At 27.3% G+C, this 19,351-nt stretch overlaps 1 protein-coding gene across 1 annotated transcript; it reads left to right on the top strand.

Annotated features, from left to right (window-relative positions):
• Positions 1–7,625: 7,625 nt before the first annotated feature.
• On the top strand, positions 7,626–18,891 carry LOC145844088 (mitochondrial inner membrane m-AAA protease component AFG3L2-like). Its single transcript, XM_082951435.1, has 17 exons — positions 7,626–7,793; positions 8,208–8,337; positions 8,672–8,829; positions 10,455–10,589; positions 10,764–10,829; positions 11,320–11,441; positions 12,049–12,200; positions 12,507–12,682; positions 13,252–13,389; positions 14,258–14,411; positions 14,959–15,189; positions 15,470–15,580; positions 16,196–16,392; positions 16,667–16,786; positions 17,293–17,403; positions 17,661–17,735; positions 18,062–18,891. The coding sequence occupies exons 1-17, from the start codon at positions 7,701–7,703 to the stop codon at positions 18,263–18,265; spliced, it is 2,373 nt and encodes a 790-aa protein (XP_082807561.1). The 5' UTR covers positions 7,626–7,700; the 3' UTR covers positions 18,266–18,891.
• Positions 18,892–19,351: the final 460 nt, after the last annotated feature.

The raw sequence follows: 19,351 nt of genomic DNA, 5'->3' as shown, positions 1-19,351 counted from the left end.
CTTTGTCAAACAAAAAATTAAAACTGTTTCGGAAACTTGTTTGAATATTAATTTGATGTCAAGTAATTGTACAACAACAAAAAACCAAGTTGTTTTAACTGAAATTAAAAACGAAAGTAAGATTATATAGTTATAGTTTATTGAACGACAAAAAAGACGCTCAAAACATTTAGTCATAGGACCTGGTGCAAAAATAACCTCTCGGTTATCAAGTCGCACATCACGAATACCTTTTAACGTTTTGTCCATATATTATTAGTAAAGATATTCTTTCATTTGCTGCAACTTTTGTGTTTGACTTTGGATTTTTTTTCTGAAAAAGCATCAGTTTTAAACTATAAAACTTATCTTGAGCGCATGTCTTAAAATCTTTGTTTGAACATATTTTAAATTTTTGAGTTCTGAGACGGTATAAACTCATTAAAGTAATCGAAAATAGTACTAAATTTGTCCTTTTCTTTATTATCAGCAACTGTTCAACAAGTTTGACGCGAAGTTTATCTAATGTAAAAGATACTCTAGTCTAGTTTGCAAAACGGACATCCTTGTATTTGACATTTGTATTAAGTATTCTAAACAGTTATCGATTTTAATATTAAATTATTTAGGCTTATTTTCTGTATACATATATAGTTTTTACATTGTCTTTTTTAGAAGTAGTACTATTTCGTTTACGAAGTTTTAATAAACAATTTGCAAAGAAGATAGTGGTAGGATCAATTTTAAAGACTTTACAAGTATCTTTTTTTTTCTTTTAAAAGTTAGTCTTTTGAGATTATAATTTTTAGTAAACTAATTTAATTTTTTGTATAACTTTTTCCAATAACTAGTTGTTTTATTATAAATTTTGTAATTTAATATTTTATTTTTGAATCCTACAAAGCTTGTACATAAGTTTAAAGTTAAATAAGATTTTAACGGAACGGAGTCCTTACTCGTGTTATACTGTGGCTTACTTTTAGTGTAATCCATCACTGAAAAATCACGTTCAATTTGAGCATTGCTAAAAAGGATTGTGCACATTTTCAGCATTAACTCTGAGAGTTGTGCGCATTGGTTAAGATTACGTTTCCAAAATTTCACATTTTTACTTTTTCTGTAAATATTTAAGCTTATAAAAAAACTGAATAATTTTCTTTAATTAAATGTATATAAAAAATTATTCTAACAATTAAGCATGGTAACTATTTTATTTAAAAAAATTCATGTCTTTTTAAATGTATTATACAAAATATCTAAAATTTTTAGGAAAAGAATAAAATCCTTAAAACATAAGTAAGTAGGTAATATTTACATTGATTTCTATTAGCTAACCAAAATTTGTTTGATAATTTCGAGGCAGACTTCTGTATTGTTGTATAATCGTTTCACTATTTCTAATATCAAACAACTGTTTAATTTTTTCATTTGTAAAAAACGTTCAATGTCTAGTGTCCTATTTTTTAACGCTTAAAAAAAAAATTAAAACTTTGATTGTTTTTAAATTTTGTTAAAATTTTTCTTATCTTATTAAATCTTGAGTAAAATATATTAATTTTAATAATTTTAAATATATCAACATTTTTTAAGTAAAAATAAAAGTATGGTGACATAAACAAGCATTTTAAAATTAGTTTTAGCATAAAAATTATTATTAAGCTTTAAGCCCTCATGTTTATCAGTTTACTCATATTTTATAAATAAAGAACAACTTAAGATAAAAAAAAGATAAAAACATGTATTTTTAAACCCAAAGTTACTAGCCATAAGTTAATAGTATTTTGCAACTAACAAATTTGTCATTTTTAATTAGTTTAATCTTAATAAAATTACAAAACATAAACCAATATTATATGTATTCATACTTTTTGATAATAAATTATTCTTATTGTTATTCTTTTAGTTTATGTTAACAATAGTTATATTTAGTATGTAACATAATGTTATTACATGTCGTTCTTGGCTGTATCATTTTCCTACTACCGCGGAATTTGAGACCTTAAAAACAAAGCTTTTTAACATGTCTGGAACGGACCATACTACAGTGCTGATGGGCAAACACTTGTGTATAAATTAGTTTTTTTCATTGTTTATTAAACGATAAAAATAAAATTGCTTAAAACTTTCGAGTTAAAAAAGTCTTTCGGTTATTGAGTCTCACTCACACCACTCAAATATCTTTTTAAACCTTGTCCAGCACAGTTAACAATTAAAAAGCTTAAGGGATCATATAAAACCTTTTATAATAATGAGACGTGTTGTGTTTTTTATTTAAACACAACAAAATATCTTTCAAGAGTAAAAGTTAAAAGCACGTGGTAACAACTTATTCCAAAAATTTTTGCACAATAATAAAAAAAACTATTTAAAATACGTTGTAGCCATTGCTTGCTACTTGTAAATCCAACAGTTTTAGAATAAAATATTAAAATTACTCAAAAAAATAAAATTTAACTTTAACTCTGTTAAGTATTCACTTTAAATTCAGACAACCTTGCATCGCGAGTCATGATTATTTATTAAACTAGCATGATTAAGGTTGTAGGCTGCTAAAGTTCTAACTTATGTAAAAGATGTTTGATAAACAAAAATACATTTAAATTTGACTAAACCTAAAACTTTTCTGTACTTGAAGTCCTTTAGACTAAAACACTCGAATGTTTTAAAATGGAGGGATCTTCCCTTTTTACAGTATTACCTAATAGTTTGAAAAAGTTGAAACAAAGACAGCAATATATAAATTTTACAATGGACTTATCAACTTATTTTATACAAGTATATAAAAGATTTTAAATAGTTACATTTTACAACAAATAGAAAAAGTATTAAAAGCTTCTTACTGTTCTTATACTTAGATTTAAAAATTACCTTATGGTTTAAAAAAAAATAAAGAAAAGATGTGTTACTATTTTAAAAGTTAGTCAAAAATGTCCCTCTAGGTGGGGTAGGGGTCATAACAAAATTAAAAGCTGTAATAGTTGATCATTATAAGAATTAAAATAGATTTTGAACTAAAAAAATTATTTTGATTTTTTAGTCTTTTTTTCAGCATTGAGTTAGATTATTATGAATAAAGTTTATTCTTTTCAAAATTTAATATTTTGAAAATAAAGTACTAGCAACTACTTCTACTTTACAAAATTAAAACTAATCGATAATCAACCAGAACCCTCTACAAATTTAATTAAAACTGACCAGTCCATTAACTTTGTGTCCCACCAAAAAGAGAAGTGACTATAAGAGAAGTTATAATTGAAGTTATTTTACCTTCTAATTTTATTCAAAAGAGAAGTTTACTTTCTACTTTATTTTACTTGTAACCCTGTATATGTAAAAGTAGACTGGTTGATTAGATGGTGCAGGGTCCATAATGACAAATTTGAAAACTCTTTGAGTAATGAGTTGTAAGATAAAAACTTAGTGGTCAAAACAAATAAAAAAAGTTATTTTAAGTTTACTTATTGATCTAATTAAAATATTTTTTATTTGTTATTAATAAACATAAATAACTTTTAAAAAACAAAAAAATTATTATAGTAAGTAGTTAGATGTAATTTGTATTAGATATTTTTTCTAATGGTGAAAAACATCTGACTTACTAGTCCCTCTACAACAATAAACGTTTTTTTGAAGGTCAAGCAAGCAATTTGTCATCACCTGTAATTCTACCTGCCCCTTTGAAATTTTATAAAAAACTGTCTGAAAAAAAACCCTTGGGGACATGTCATTTGGCAAACACTTGCACATTACTCTCAAGGTTAAAATCTCAATACTAAAAACCACAAAGTGTCAAATCCAAGCAAGCATCTGCAGAAGTATTTAAAGGGCATAGGGGAGTCCATCTTGATTTTTACAAGTTAATCTTATTTTATACAGTTTTATCTGAGCTATCAGACATCTTTAACTGCTTGAATAAATTCGAAGTAATATTTGAGATATGAGCAATCAAAGTTGATGACCTCAATAGGTTCCTAAAGGAAGGCGTAAACTAAAAACACAAAAAAAAAGACCAGTTCACTAAAAATCTATCTCCTCCCTCATATTTCAAGCGATCTTCTTCAAATTTTTACAGAAAGTCTATTATTAAGGCCATAGGAGGAAGGGGTCCAGCACTTTTTTTTATAAAAATTGACTAAGATAATTTATATGAAAGTTTTAAGTACAAACTACAAGCCAGTTTTTATAGAATTCAAAAATATCATTTAATGTTTGAGATATTTTAACATTTATCAAAGTTTTCAGGCAAACATATGAACTGCAAGTTTTTTAGGATAATTTTTAAGGAAATTAAAGAAATAATTAAAAATAAATCTCCTCTTTCATTTTTCAAGCAATTTTTTTCAAATTTTCAGAAAATATTCATTACATTATAAGAAAAAAACGTTACTTATGAATTTTAATTAAAAAATATTGTCATTTTAAGGTATTTTTACTTGAAATTTTTTAAGTTCAAAGTAACGTTGTTTTTTATTATATAAAAACTAGACTCTGAAAGTTTGAAGAAGATTGCTTAAAAAATTTAGGCGGAGAAAAATTTTAAATAAAATAGTCTTTTTTTGCTGTTTTACTTTTCCCTTCTCATAGGGAACCTATTATGCTGCCCAACCAGTCATATCTCAAGAACTAATTTAAATTTTTAAAACCGTTAAAAGCAACTCGAAGCTTAGTAAAAACTCTAAAAAATAAAATAAATTTGTTAAAAACATGGCTAACCCTCTTATGGCCTTAAATTTTAAATAGATTGAATGCAGATTTTTAATTTTGGAAAAAAAACTTTTTTTTTATTCATATCTATCTTTTATAATTTTAGAAATTGCAACATTTAAAATCTTTTAAACTATAAAAGGAACGTTACTTGAAAATTTAATGTATTGCTCAAAAAATGAAAGAGAAGATAGTTTTTTCAAAATTTCATGAAAATTGACCCCAAAATATTTGCGGTCCATAGTTTGCATCAAAAAATTTAATTAAAAATTACAATAACCCAAAAGTTAAATAAGATTTTTTATTCTATAAAACTTAATTTGTACTTCAAGGTTTTATATAAGATGCAATGTTATTTTTAGTAAAAAAAAATGTCGGACCCCCATATGCCCTTTATAATAAAAAGAAATAAAATCCACAAATCTAGCACTTAAGACCTTAGTATTGAATAGATTTCAGGGAAAGTTTTATTTTTGAATTATAATTTAAAATTAAATATGTTTAGCTACTTTAAATAAGAAAACTGTTTTTTAAATGTACCTTAGTCAGGGTGACCACACACTTAGACTAACTCAGGTTAGTTTAAATTTTTTGAAAGTCTCATCAAGCTTACTCAGACTAGTTTAGTTTGAGCTTCAAAAGAAACTAAGACTTTTTGATATTTCTTTTGAGAAATTTGGGCTAGTTTTAAATTTTTGAAACAAACAGCGAATATAACATAGGTATTTTTCATAAACTTATGTAAACATTAACTATAAAACATGCATTTACTTTTACAGTCAATAGCAATTAAAAATTAAAGTATTACTTTGTATAAAATAAAAAAAGTTGTTCTCAACATCTTTAAAAATGTGCATGGTAAAAAAAGTAGGGTGACTATTTCACCTGGAATCATAAAATTTAGAACTTTGGCAAACAAAAACCTGGAGTTTTAATCAAAGTCATTGAAAACTTAAAATCGTTAACTTTTTATATTAAAAGATTAAAGAAGTTAACAAGATAAGGAACAACTATTTTATATGATAAACAGGGTAGCCATTTTGATTGGAAAATTAGAAAATTTAGCAAATGCAGGAAAAAATCTAGAATCTTTAAAAAGTTCTAACAATATTCATGGAAATACCTGGAATTTAAAACCACTTTTTTTATGTTTAAATTTAGACAAAACAACAAAATGCTGGTATAGAAGATAAATAATATATTTATGTATTTGTAGTAAGAATTTGAGTAAATCATTGATAAAAATTTGTTATCAGCAGACAATTTGGCAAGAAGTTTTTAAATAGTTTTTGTAACTTAAAATGTGTACTTATTGCATGACAAATTAAAGTTTGGTGATATAAATATTAAAACAGTACAACACTAGTTTTGCGTACAATTAAACATAAATTATTTAGTAAAAAAAAATTCTGTGCAGATTTAATTATTTAAATAGTTAGTTGAAAATAAAAAAAGTTTTATTTTTAAAGTTTATAAGATTACTGCATTGAGTTGTTCTTGATGTTTATGAAACAAACCTAATTTAAGTATGTCTCTTAGTAAAATAAGTACCTAAAATTGATAAAAAGATCTTATTTTAGTATTTAAAGTTAAACATAAAATATAGTTTTTGCTAAAGGTATACAGTTACTATTCAGAGTACCTTATTTAGATAAAAATTTTCAGTAGACTAATTTTGCAAACACATCAAGTTATTGTATATTATTTTCTTATTTTAAAATTTTCTCATAGTTTTTAATTATTTTTGACCCTAATCAACAATATAGTACATTTATTTCAGTTTTTTTCTATTGTAGCCATTACTAAAATGATGAGTATGAATTTGTTCAGTTTATTTAATAACTCAGGCTAACTCAAACTTGTTTATAATTTTTTTGAAAGTCTGGCTAAATTTGTGATTTTTATTCTTAAAGCTCAGGCTAGTTTTTAAGACTCCTAAATCAATTATTTTTTTTAAAATTTAAAAACTTTTTCTATAACAATAAAGTTTGAATTTTTTTAAATTTACAATTTTTTGTTAATTTTTTGAGGACACTGACATTATGACTTAGGTTAGTTTGATATTGTTTTTGCGCTGATCAACATTACATGATTTTTACTTTTGGATAACAAACAAAAATTAGGTTTGTATTAAACCTTCCATACACTGTAGCTATTTATACTGTTTTTTGTTGGTTATTATAAATGAGGTCCTAAGAACTTTATGTGCTAAATAAAGATTCTGAACCCATAGTTATTATGTGTAAATAAAAAACTATTATTTTTGAAGGCATAGCGTTATAAAACATTTAAAGTTATATTTAAATATTTGCTCCATTATTTTTATTAATCATTTGTATACGTAACCAAACAAAATTTTAAGAAAAAAGTATAAAACAGGCTTGCCAAAAAACCTGAAATCAAGGAAAAATGTTGAATATCCCAGAATTTGACTACTTGGCAAAATAAAACATAGAAAAACTTTTAATTTGAGAAAAATCAAAATAATAAAAAATGAAAAAATCTGGAATTATGTATTTAAAACCACGAAAAAGGTAAAAATAACCTAACTTACATGTAAAATGATAAAATTTTGAGTAAGTAAGAGTAATATAGTATAGTATATCATTTTTTTTTTGTATTATTTACAATTTTATCTATTATAAAACACAATTTCAGTAGTATTACAGTATCCTTGATATTTTTACATTATTTAAGAAAGTTTTTTAAACATAAAATTAAATTTATACTAAAAATGGACAATAAACTTGTACTTTCAAAAATGTGTGAGAAATTTAAAAATCCTGAATATTTTCAAAAAAACCTTTAGCAACCCTGAAAAACTGCAGTAGTTTTTTTGTATGTTTAATATTTTAATGCTTGGACATAGATTTTTTATAGTAGTTCAGTTTCTACTTGTAAAAATTGATATAATGCAAATCTAAAATAAATTTTACAGAAATAACTTAAACCTATTTTTTATTCTTGTAACACAAAGGAAATTGAAATAATTTTAAGTTAAATCCACAATCTTAAAAATGTCAATAGTGTGCTACTGCAGTTCACTTCAAGCTTTCAGAAGAATCAACAAGATAGCAAGAATCGCTTCTTCCTTACACCCAGTCTTATGTGTTAGTTACTTTTACAGTTTGTTTGAAAAATGGATTAAAATTTTACCAGAAGTACAATTTTATTTGTTTAGATTAGAAATAAGCTATAGTTTTTTTATGCATATAATTTTCTCAATAAGTTTAAAGATTTAAGTGTTTTTAAAATAAAGCATCAATTTTTTGTTTTAATTTAGTCAGGCAAATATTATCATTTATTTCAATTATTAGATTAATAAATTGATAATATTCTATATTTTGAGAACATGTATGAACTGTATATGCAGTTTTATGCATTTTTTCTAAAACTCAAAATAATTTATAGTAACTCAAAGTGATCTGTAAATTCACCAATTAAATAAAAACAATTAGTTTAATTTAATAACTTGACTTTTACTTATCCATCTAACTATGAATTAAAAATATATATTTTATTAGGCAAGACACTCACGAAGTTTCAACCATAGCCATAAACGCTTATTGCACAGTGGTACAGTTCTACTACAAGAAAATAAACTAAAAAATACAAAAGGGTTTGGAAAATTTTCTAAGGATGCTCCACCCAAAGGTAAAGCTTAAGACAGATTCACCTTTAATTTGATTTATTTGATTAAAACAAAGTTGTAGGTTTTCAATTATAGACACAAATTTAAAGAAATTAGCCGATAGCTGTAAATATATTTACTAAGTTTGTGATTTGTTATAAATTTAATATGTATTTCTTAATATTTTGGATTGAGAATATAAATAAATAAATACTTTTACCAACTAGCTTCAAAAACTCACAGTATTTTAAATTTAACTCTGTTTATAAAAACTAGATACCTATTTTATATTTGTTTTTTCAAAAATCAATTTTATTAACTTTTAATAATATTAATAACTTTTTTTTTAAATCTTAGCAAAAAGAACTTCAAACAATAATTCATCCAAGGATGAGCAGAAAAAAGAAAATACAAATAGCCGCTCAGATGAGCAACCACAACCATTAGGAAATTTTGATGTCAATAAAATGTTTGAACAGATGAAGTTCAAGCCTGGCGGACCAATTGACCCTAAAGTAAATTTCAGAAAGCATTGTTTTAAGTTTAAAAGTAAAAATGATGTAAAGTATTTTTCATAATTTGATATAAAACTTTATCTGTTAAACTCTTTAATTAAAATAGTTTTTGGTTTTGTAATTTCAGAGTACTACGCAAGTATAAAAGTTGAGATTTCAATATTTTTAAATTATTCTAAAGATGAAGTCATAAAAAACTTACTTAACAATTACTTACTTACAACTATTTTCAAAATTACTTCTCCTAATTTTCACAATCCTTTAAGAGTTATAAAGTGTTTTCAAAGATAAAACCTAGCTTCGCAACAAACTTAAAAACAAAAAGTTTTTGTACACATCTGCTTAATTTTTAAGTTAAAAACATTATTGTTTATTTTAAAACTAAAAGCATAACATTTTTCAAAAACACTAAATTTTTTAGTGATTAAGGGCATAGGGGGAAAGGTAAATGACCTTTTTCAAAACTTGATTTTATTTTAATGAGTTTTAAGTAAGCTACAAGTTTATTTTAACGGATTTTAGAAATATTAAATAATTCTTGAGATAAAGCCGATCAAAGTCGGAGACTAAAACAAGTTCCTTTTAGTAGGCGCAAACTAAAAAGGCAGAAAAAGACTATTCCACCAAAAATATATATCCTCCTACGTTTTTCGAGATAATTACCTCAAACTTTCAGGAAATGTTCCTTGGAATATTTAGAAAGTTCTGTCAGAACAAAAAAAAACAAAACACACAATAAACAGTTTTTTTTTGTTTTTTTATGTCATAAAATTTTATTTTATTAATTTTTATAAACTTTTTTTCGACAGTATTTTCTAAATATTGCAAGGACCATTTCCTAAAAGATTGAGGTAATTATCTCGAAAATTGTAGGAGAAGATAATTTTTTAATGATTTCTACTTATTTGCCGTTTTAGTTTGCTCCTCCCATAAGGAACCTATTGTAGTCTTCGACTCTGACTCGCTATATCTCAAAAATTATTTTGAGTTTAAAAAATATGTAAAAAGAAACTTGTAGCTTAGTTTAAACTCATTAAAATAAGATCTAATTTTGAAAAAGGTCATTCACCCCAATGCCCTAATATTTTTTTTGATAAGTGTTTTTAAAATGTACTAAAAACTTCTAAAATTTAAATAAATGTTAAAAAAAATTAATACTATCAACATTAAAAGAAGTTTTGATGTTCAATTACTTAAGATAAATTATGTTTTACCTTAAAAAATTTTTAACTAATTTTTTTAAATCACTATACTGATTAGATAACAAATATGAATTATACTATTGTTGTGGTATATTGCTTTAGAAAAGTCTGTACTCCTTATACCTTAGAATGTAGCTATTTTTGTTGTTTAATATTAACATGAACTATATCTATTAATATAGTAAACAAAAAGTCTGCTAAAAGCAAAAATATTTAATTAAGTTTTATTGAAAAAGTCATTAAAAAATTTCGTAAGTATCTGTATGTACTTTAAAAAAATATTTAGCGTTGGTTTTTGCCACAAAACTTTTGATAATTTCTAAATGTTAACTTAATAACGTTATTTTTAAGTTTTTGTAAGTACTAACTTAAAGTAACAACTACTTAAAAAATAAAAACAGCTTTAAATTTATTTGTCAATAGAACTTTACCTTTACGAATTTGGTACTTCTTGGATTAGGTCTAGCATCTGTTCTTTATTACATTGATACTTACAATTCAAAATATACTGAGGTCTCATGGAAAGAATTCGTGAATAAGTATCTTCTCACAAAGCAGGTTTTTAATGGAATAACTTTAAAGTTTTTCTTTTTTGCCTAAAAGTAATGTAAAGCTATTTGTTTTCAATTTGTAAGTTGAAACAAGTACACTTATACGTAGTTTGTTTTCTTTAAAAACTCAGACAACAACAAATAAAAGTATCAAGTAGTAAACAACTTTATAACATTGCAGGTTGAGTCCATAACTGTTGACAACAACTCTGCTACTGCTAAAATTGTTGGCATGCCTGATAAATTAGTGAGTTTTTTTTGCTTTGTTAAATTTCACAAAGACTTCTTATTTCTTTGAACGTTCAAAATGTCAAATTTATTTACAATCAAGTCTGTTATGTACTTAGGAACTTTCAAAATTAGTGATTAGGAGAAATTTATCAACGTTGAAAATCATAAATTTGTTTTGTTAGTAAATAAAAATTTGAAAATTCAAAGTAAAATTTTAGAGTTTAGTAAACTGTTAATTGTTCTTATTAATAAAACTCATACATTTTTACTTATTAATTTTAATATGTTATACTCGGTTGCAGTATTCTGTATTGTTTTTGTTATGTATTATTATTAATATTTTATACCTTATGTATGTGTTTCGTATCTTTTTTTATATCAATAACAAGAGAGACACCATTCGTGATTTTACTGTAAAAGCACAAAAACACTTTGAAATAGTTAGGTAGCTTTTAACTTGATAAAAAACATTCTCTATAGTTTGAAAAATCATGCTTTTTTCACAGGTTTCGTTTCAAGTGTTGAATTTGGACACGCTGAACCAGAACTTGGAGAACATCCAGTCTCAAATGGGTCTGGAATACTCGAACAGGGTGTTCGCCGAAGGGCCCAAAAAATCAGCGTTCAAGTACGATTTTTGAATATTAATACTTGAAGGACTTACGACTTATTGCTAAAATCTGCTTTCAACTTACATAAACAATTATTGAAATCGTGGAATTCATTAAATAATAAATATTAGCCAACTTTGATGTATTGTATATAAATTAACATTGTTGTGTACAAGATATATTATAAAACAATCTTTTATACTCATACTTTGAACCCGTAATTATAAGTTTATTTTTTAAACGATTTTTGAATATATCGTTTTCTGAAACTGAATTAGACTATTTAGAATTCAGATGAATTCAAGTCTATTGTTTTGTTATCATATCATCATTATATTTAAAATATTACAATTTAGATTTTTGGAAATCATTAATGCTGTTAACCAATACTTTACTTATAAAAATCTCACATTTTCTGAGTTTGATTCAAGTTTAAATAGATACTTTTTGGTTATTTGAACTTTATATAAGGTACATTAATTACCTAAATTATTAATTAGTTTAAATTTGGTTTGAAATGCTCCATGCTTACAGTAAAAGCAAAGCAAAATACTTTCAATGCAACTAAACATATTTTTCAACGTTATTATAGCAGTACTTACATATGAAACAAAATCACAACAGGGAAATACTGAAGAAGATCCCGGACATTTTGTGGCTGGGGCTCATCTTCTACGTGTTTTCGAGGATGGCGAGGGGTGGTTTGGGCAGACCCGGCGGTCCCGGAGGATTGGGAAAGAACAAGGGGGGTGGCGGTCCGCTCGGAGGGCTTAAAGGTTCGTGTTGAGTTTTGTTTTGTGATTGAGCTTTAGAATTTATTAATTTTTAGATTTTAATACGTTTAAGTTGTTTATGTTTAGAAATTTTGCTCGTTTCGGTTCTTAGAATGTGTAAACGATGTTTTCATTCGAACACTCATTTTTATTAACCTGTATATTTTTCCCTAAAAACAAACCTATTGTTAGTTTTTAAAATTTTTCAAAGAAAAGTTTCTACTACAAATAACCATTTAAATACCTTAGCCTTTGAACTTGTTTCTCTGTCAAGGACATTTTAACCAAGCGTACAATATCACGCAACAGGGCTGAACCCGTTCGCGCAGACGGAGTCGCACGCCAAGGTGATCAAGAAGGGAGACATCAGCACCAGGTTCCGCGACGTGGCCGGGTGCGAGGAGGCCAAGATCGAGATACTGGAGTTCGTCAACTTTCTGAAGAACCCCGCCAGGTACGAGGAGCTCGGAGCCAAGATACCCAAGGTATGTTTTGAAACTTTTTTTTTTCATCTCGAGTTCAGATGTTATATCTTATATTTATCAGTTTTCGTTAGTGTTTTTCTTCAGTGAACGAGTTTGCACACTTTAAAAGTTTTTTTATGAAACAAAGGTTAATAAAAAAAATTTTATTGAAATTTTTTATTATATTTTAAAATGTAAATCTTTAATAGTTCAATAAATAAAACGTCATTTCCATGACTTTGCTCGGTTGTTATTGATATGACCTTGACATTTAAAAGTCAACTCTTGCTGCTTAAAGGCCAAACTTTAAGTAATTTGTTTAGTTTTTTGTTAGTTTTTTAAGTAGAAAGTAATTAAATAAATATTAATTCGAATAAATTTGATTTAATTGAAAGTTTTTGTGAATTGAATGTTGCATCACGCATACCTTCAATTAAGAATCGACTTGATTTTTAAGCCTTAAAAACACCTTTTTACTCAAAGCTCAACATTTATTATCAACTAGCCAACCTAATATACTTGGTGCTTGCTGGCGTTTTACTCAAAACTTGTTATCAACTAGCCTATTATATATACTTGTGTTGTTTCAGGGAGCAATACTATCGGGGCCACCCGGCACGGGCAAGACGTTGCTGGCGAAAGCGACGGCCGGCGAGGCGTCGGTTCCCTTCATCAGCGTCAACGGGAGCGAGTTCCACGAAATGTTCGTCGGCGTCGGTGCTTCCAGGGTGAGTTTGAACGATATTATTATTATATATGTGATCTTTGTAAGCATGAAAGTAACAGCAAGTGCTATTCAGAGCTTCTTGTTTTTTGCCTAATTGTTTTAACTATGCACCGAATAATTGCTTATGGTTGGAATTTTTTATTTTTTTTCAAATTCAATGTTCTTGATTTTTACAACTTAGTTTAAACTTGTATACACTACTAAATCATTAATAGCAGTTCACTTAGTAGTTTTATCATTAGCTTAAAAATCAGAATCGTCATAAAATTGAAAAAAAAAGTAATATTATAACACTTTTACTCCTTTTAAGCATAAAAATGACAGCATGATTGTTTTTTTTGTTTGTATTATTGTTTTTACTATGCATAGAGTATTTGAATTTAATTTTTGACGAAAAATGTAGGTAGACATGTGCTCTAATAAACTCAATTGATTTTTTTAGCATAAAAATGACAGCAACATTGTTGCTGTTAAGAGCGTTTTGTGGTTTGAACTTTTTGTTTACTATGCACCGAGTATTTGTTAATGGGTAGGATTTTTAATTTTGTTTCAAACAAAAGTTTCTTGAGTGTTATTACCTAGTTTAAACTTACCCACACTACCAAAGCATTTATAGCAGTTTACCTAGTAGTTTTATCATTAACAACAAAAGCAGAATCGTTATGAAAACTTAAAAAATAACTATCAAAAACTTGCTTGAAAAAGATAATTTTAATAACATTCTTAAGTTGTACAGCAATTTTACTAAGTTTTGGAAAAATACTTACGATATGCATATTTTGCTGAATAATCTGTTTGAGTGAGATCTGTATTGTAACGGATGTTTGGGTGACACCTGGTTATTAATTCTCACAAATCATTCATTGCAGGTTCGAGACATGTTCGAGCAAGCGCGCAAGCACGCCCCATGCATCTTGTTCGTCGATGAAATAGATGCCATAGGCAGGAAGAGATCGGGCAACGCCATGGGAGGAAACTCCGAATCCGATCAGACCTTGAATCAGCTGCTCGTTGAAATGGATGGTAAGTTGATAAGATTTTCTTATCAAAGAATGTAAGAATTATCTTGAAAAAATATTAAGTTTTAACCCTTCAGAAATAGGTAAAATAATAGCAGTTTGGTCGTTGTAAAATTACTAATTACACTGAAGTAAGTTTTAGGTTAAGTTATAAAATAATAAAATTAGTTGAAATAAAAAAAAAGATATAACTCAATTGCGTGCTTTTGTTTTTTTGGTATTTTGTAGTTTGATGAAAATATCATAAATAAATTGTGACAATACTTAATTTTTTTTTTATTAAAAAAATACTTAAAAATATTAATTTATCATATTAAAATTTGATTAGGTTAAAAATCAATGTTAGGAATAATTTTTACTAAGTTTTGATGTTATAAATACAAATATCACAATCTACTATCATTGCATTTTTGTTTAGCTAATTATGTACTAAAGTCTTAATATGATAGTGTTGACGAAAATCTAAAACTTACTTAAAACGTTTAAAAAATAAATTACAATTAAAAAAATAGTATTTGTAAAATTCTGATACGTCTAACAATCCTCAACAGGCTTCAACACAATCGGCACCAACGTGGTAGTTTTGGCGGGAACGAACAGGAACGACGTGCTGGACCCGGCCCTGATGAGACCGGGAAGGTTCGACAGGCAGATATACGTGGGCCTGCCCGACATCAAGGGCCGCGCCTCCATCTACAAGATCCACCTGAAGAACCTCAAGACGGACCTGGACAAGGAGGCGCTGGCCAAGAAGATGGCGGCCAGGACACCCGGCTTCTCGGGTTGGTTGTTTTAAGAAGAATTTTGTTGCTTGGTTGCATAGTATGAAATGATACAAGTCTAATGTTTTGTCTAGAATATAACCTTTGCTGTATTGTAATGTTGTTTTACAGTTTAAAAAATAATGATTTTACACACTCTTGAAAAAAAGTATTTTAAATATTCCATAAAAATACTTGATAAGCATCTAAGCTTTTGTTTTAAGGTTATTAATTAGTTTTTGTCCTTGTAATAACCAAATGGTACATCATACTTATCATTTCATAATAACACGTTATAAAGGTGCGGATGTCGCCAACCTGTGCAATGAAGCTGCACTCATTGCCGCCAGAGATGCCGCCACCTCAATCGAAGAAAAACATTTCGCCTCTGCAATCGATCGTGTTATTGCTGGTAGTTAACAACATATTTAGTTTTCATTTTAATTAGTGTCTTATAGATTAAATTGTGCATTTTATTGGATCAACTTTGTTTTCACAAGTTAAATTTTTTTTGATATAACTTATATTTTTTCATAGTCATCCTTAAAAACAAACAAAATTATTGATTACTAATAGCACGTTATAAGAACAAAAATACTCTTAATAAATATTGCAAGTTTTTTGTATCTGGCATATAAACAAAACTCGACAACGTTGGAGAAGAGTTCTTTGTGCCTTGCATCTAAACGAAGTTAACAACCTTCTTTTTTATTTTATTTTACACATTACGTATGTTTGCATCGGCCTTTTAGGGATGATTTAGGCTATTAAGTGGCTTTAAATTGTAAGGCTGCGAAAAAGTAAATGGGTAATTTAACAAGTTAGATGGCGATAATTATTAATCCAATAAATTGGGGCGATTATTATTATTTTAATTTCCACCTTTACGACAGTTAGTTTTAAAAATCTGATCTATGCACAATTCAACAACAATGCTTGAATGCATGTGTCAACCTCAGCACACTATTAATATACATATTCTAAATTTCCCACAACCATCTAAATAAAACGTTGAAAATCTCAACAGGGCTGGAGAAGAAGACTCGGGTGCTGCAGGCGGAAGAGAAGAAGACGGTGGCTTACCACGAGGCTGGCCACGCGGTGGTCAGCTGGTTCCTGGAACACGCCGACCCGTTGATGAAGGTTTCCATAGTTCCCAGGGGAAAGGGGCTGGGCTACGCCATGTACCAGCCCAAGGAACTCTTCCTAGTCACTACCGAACAGGTTCATGAAGTTTTGTTTGTTTTTTCAAATAGTTGTTAATATAAATAAAGGTAGTTTTGCTTAAAAGAGCGAATTGGAATTACAAAAAGCACGGAAATTTGTTTAGATTGTATGGTTTTGTGTTTTATTAGTAAGATTTAAAAATGAAGTAAAAACATTTTATTAAAAAAATGTATAATTTTTGAAAGATCCTGGATTAGTGGTTTTATAATAATTTTTTAAACTCTATAAATAAAGAAACATTTTTGCAAAATTTTATTAATTTTTTATGCAGATATTGGACAGAATGTGCACTACGTTGGGAGGAAGATGTGCTGAGAAAATATTTTTTGAAAAAGTGACCAATGGCGCGCAAGACGACCTGCAGAAAGTCACCCAGCTCGCGTACGCTCAGGTTATTTAAATAAATAAGCACTTTGTTGTCACTCACTCTGTTTTACTTTGTTACTTCAAATCTTATATTAGTTAAATTTTTTGCATACTCATGCTAGTTTTAATATTCATGTATTGAAATTAGACTGACATCATCATTGTTAATTTATGTTTTTACAGTACTGAAAATAAAATATTTTTTGAACTTTCATCTCGCAGCTACCTCTACAAAATTATCATAAAAAACAAATTTCTATAAGTGTAATCTAGAATTCGTCTTAATTTTTAAAATTAGCTACCCTGTTTCTATAATAATTTTTTTTTAAATTGTTGTTCTTTTTTTCTTTTTTGCCTTGCTGTGTAGCTCGAATGTAAGTTATCAAAATCCAACTATTTCTATAAACAATACATATAAAACTAATATTTTTCACTATGAATACAGTATTGCGCTTAAAAGAAAATTTTGGTTGATAAACAACGTTGAATCAAACTGTTTTATGTGAATTAAGCTTGATATGTTACTTGAAGGTGACACAGTACGGAATGTCGGATAAAGTCGGTCAGATTTCCTACAGTTCCGATCAGAACCAGCTGCAAAAACCTTTCAGCGAAGCAACCGCCCAGCTCATTGACGAAGAAGTTTGATTCATTTGTATTTTGATAAGTTTAATAAGTGTTATTTACCTATAATTTGATTGTACTAAGAAGAGTTAAACTGTCACTTATTTTTCTTACAAAATAACTAACATTATTCGTTTTCTACTGCTAGTTATTTCATGTTTTCTGGTAAATAAAATTTATAAACTGATTTTCATGAAAGTTAGTATTTAATTATTCGAATTATTTCTTTTTGTATAAATTAAATGTCAACAAATAATTAAAATTTGTCATTACAGGTCAGAAGAATCGTGTCTGAAGCTTCTGAGAGAACCATTCAAGTCTTAAACGACAATAAGCACTTGGTGGAGAAAGTTAGTTACTTTGATGCTGAAATAGATATAAATACATCATAAAATAAGTTTTAGTATGGATAGCATTTTTGAAAGTCGCACGGTTTACCCTTTAAGTAATGAAAAACTGAATTTCATTTGAATTTATTACAAAATTAATACATTTCTGCTAAATATGATGTTTTTAAAATTAGTTCCTATATTTGTTTTCTTGTGTAATACATGCAACTTTTAATAACATTTGAAAATCTGCTTAAAGTTAAATTTAGTTTTATTAAAAAAAAATTGCTATTTAAATCGAACTTATTCTTTAATTTTAAAATTCAACCAAATTTTAATTTCAACAGCTGGCAGAAAGGCTGCTGGAGCAGGAGCAGCTGGAAAGGAAGGATCTGGTGGAGGTGCTTGGAGAGAGGCCTTACAAGGAGAAGTCCACCTACGAGGACTTTGTGGAGGGAACCGGATCAATCGAGGAGGACACCGAGCTGCCGGAGGGACTGAAGGGCTGGAACCAAGAAAACGACCCCAAGCCCAGCCCCCAGAGCTCCTGAGAACTTTCGTTTCTGGGGATTTTTTTTTACGAGGGCCACCTGTGTCTTGTTTGTGGGGAAATCGTGTTGAATGATTTGCTGAAGAATTTCTGGTTTAAATTTTTAAAGTTTGAAGGGAAAAAGTTGTTTTTTGTTTTAAACACTTTAATGAATTTTTAAATATAATTTAAATTTTATTTTGTTTAAATAATTTTAAGAAATAAATTAGTAAATGTTTTAGAAACCTTTATTATATAAATGGCAACTGCAAAACTGAACTAGGTGTCACAATTATTAATTTTTTCACTCAATTTATTATTTGTAGTTACTTGAAAGTAGATTTTTTATGGTTTATAGTTGAGATTTTATAAAAAAACTATTTTAGTTTAAATACAAAGAAACTGAAGTGTTAATTTTCAAGTTGACTTTATTAATGTTTTTCTTTAAACTTTCAAAAACTATCAAATTAAAACATATTGAGTATTTTAAATTAATTATTTATCCAAGTTAAACAGTGAATTCAAAAAAGAATTTTGGTAAAAGATATGGATTTTGTCTTGTCCTATAACTATTGCTTTTACTTATGAATATTTTCTAATTTTTTCGGTAGTTAATCTCCTCTTTTTACTGTATATATATTTCAAATTTAATATAATTAAATATCATAAAGAAAGTTGATGTCTAAATGATTTTTGCTAAAAGTTTAACTTGTGAATTTTAATTCGTTAAGTAAATGTGTAAATTAAACAAGAAAAAATCTCTACTTATTGAGAGAATAAATTACTATTTGATAACTAACAAAAATAATTAAAAACATAATTCGATAACTTCAATCATTATTGGTATAACTTTGATTAAAATAATTTTCATCTTAAAAATTTTTCCAAATGATAATTTTCAGTCCTCAAGTTTTAGTTTTCGATCTCTAAGTTGTCTTGTTTTTCTTGTAGTAGACCCGTTATACTTACCAAATTACTGAATTGATATAGTTCAGTTCATCTACAAATAAGTTTTTGTTTAACTATTGAAACATAATTTTTAAAATTAATTTAGCATTGATGGCATTAAATTTTAAATGATGAAAGTTTGGTTACACAGCGGATTTGT

Source organism: Thalia democratica, chromosome 9 (genome assembly GCF_965202585.1).
Source record: "Thalia democratica chromosome 9, ktThaDemo2.hap1.1, whole genome shotgun sequence".
Lineage (NCBI taxonomy): Eukaryota > Metazoa > Chordata > Thaliacea > Salpida > Salpidae > Thalia > Thalia democratica.
This window is presented reverse-complemented; position numbering and strand designations above follow the sequence as displayed.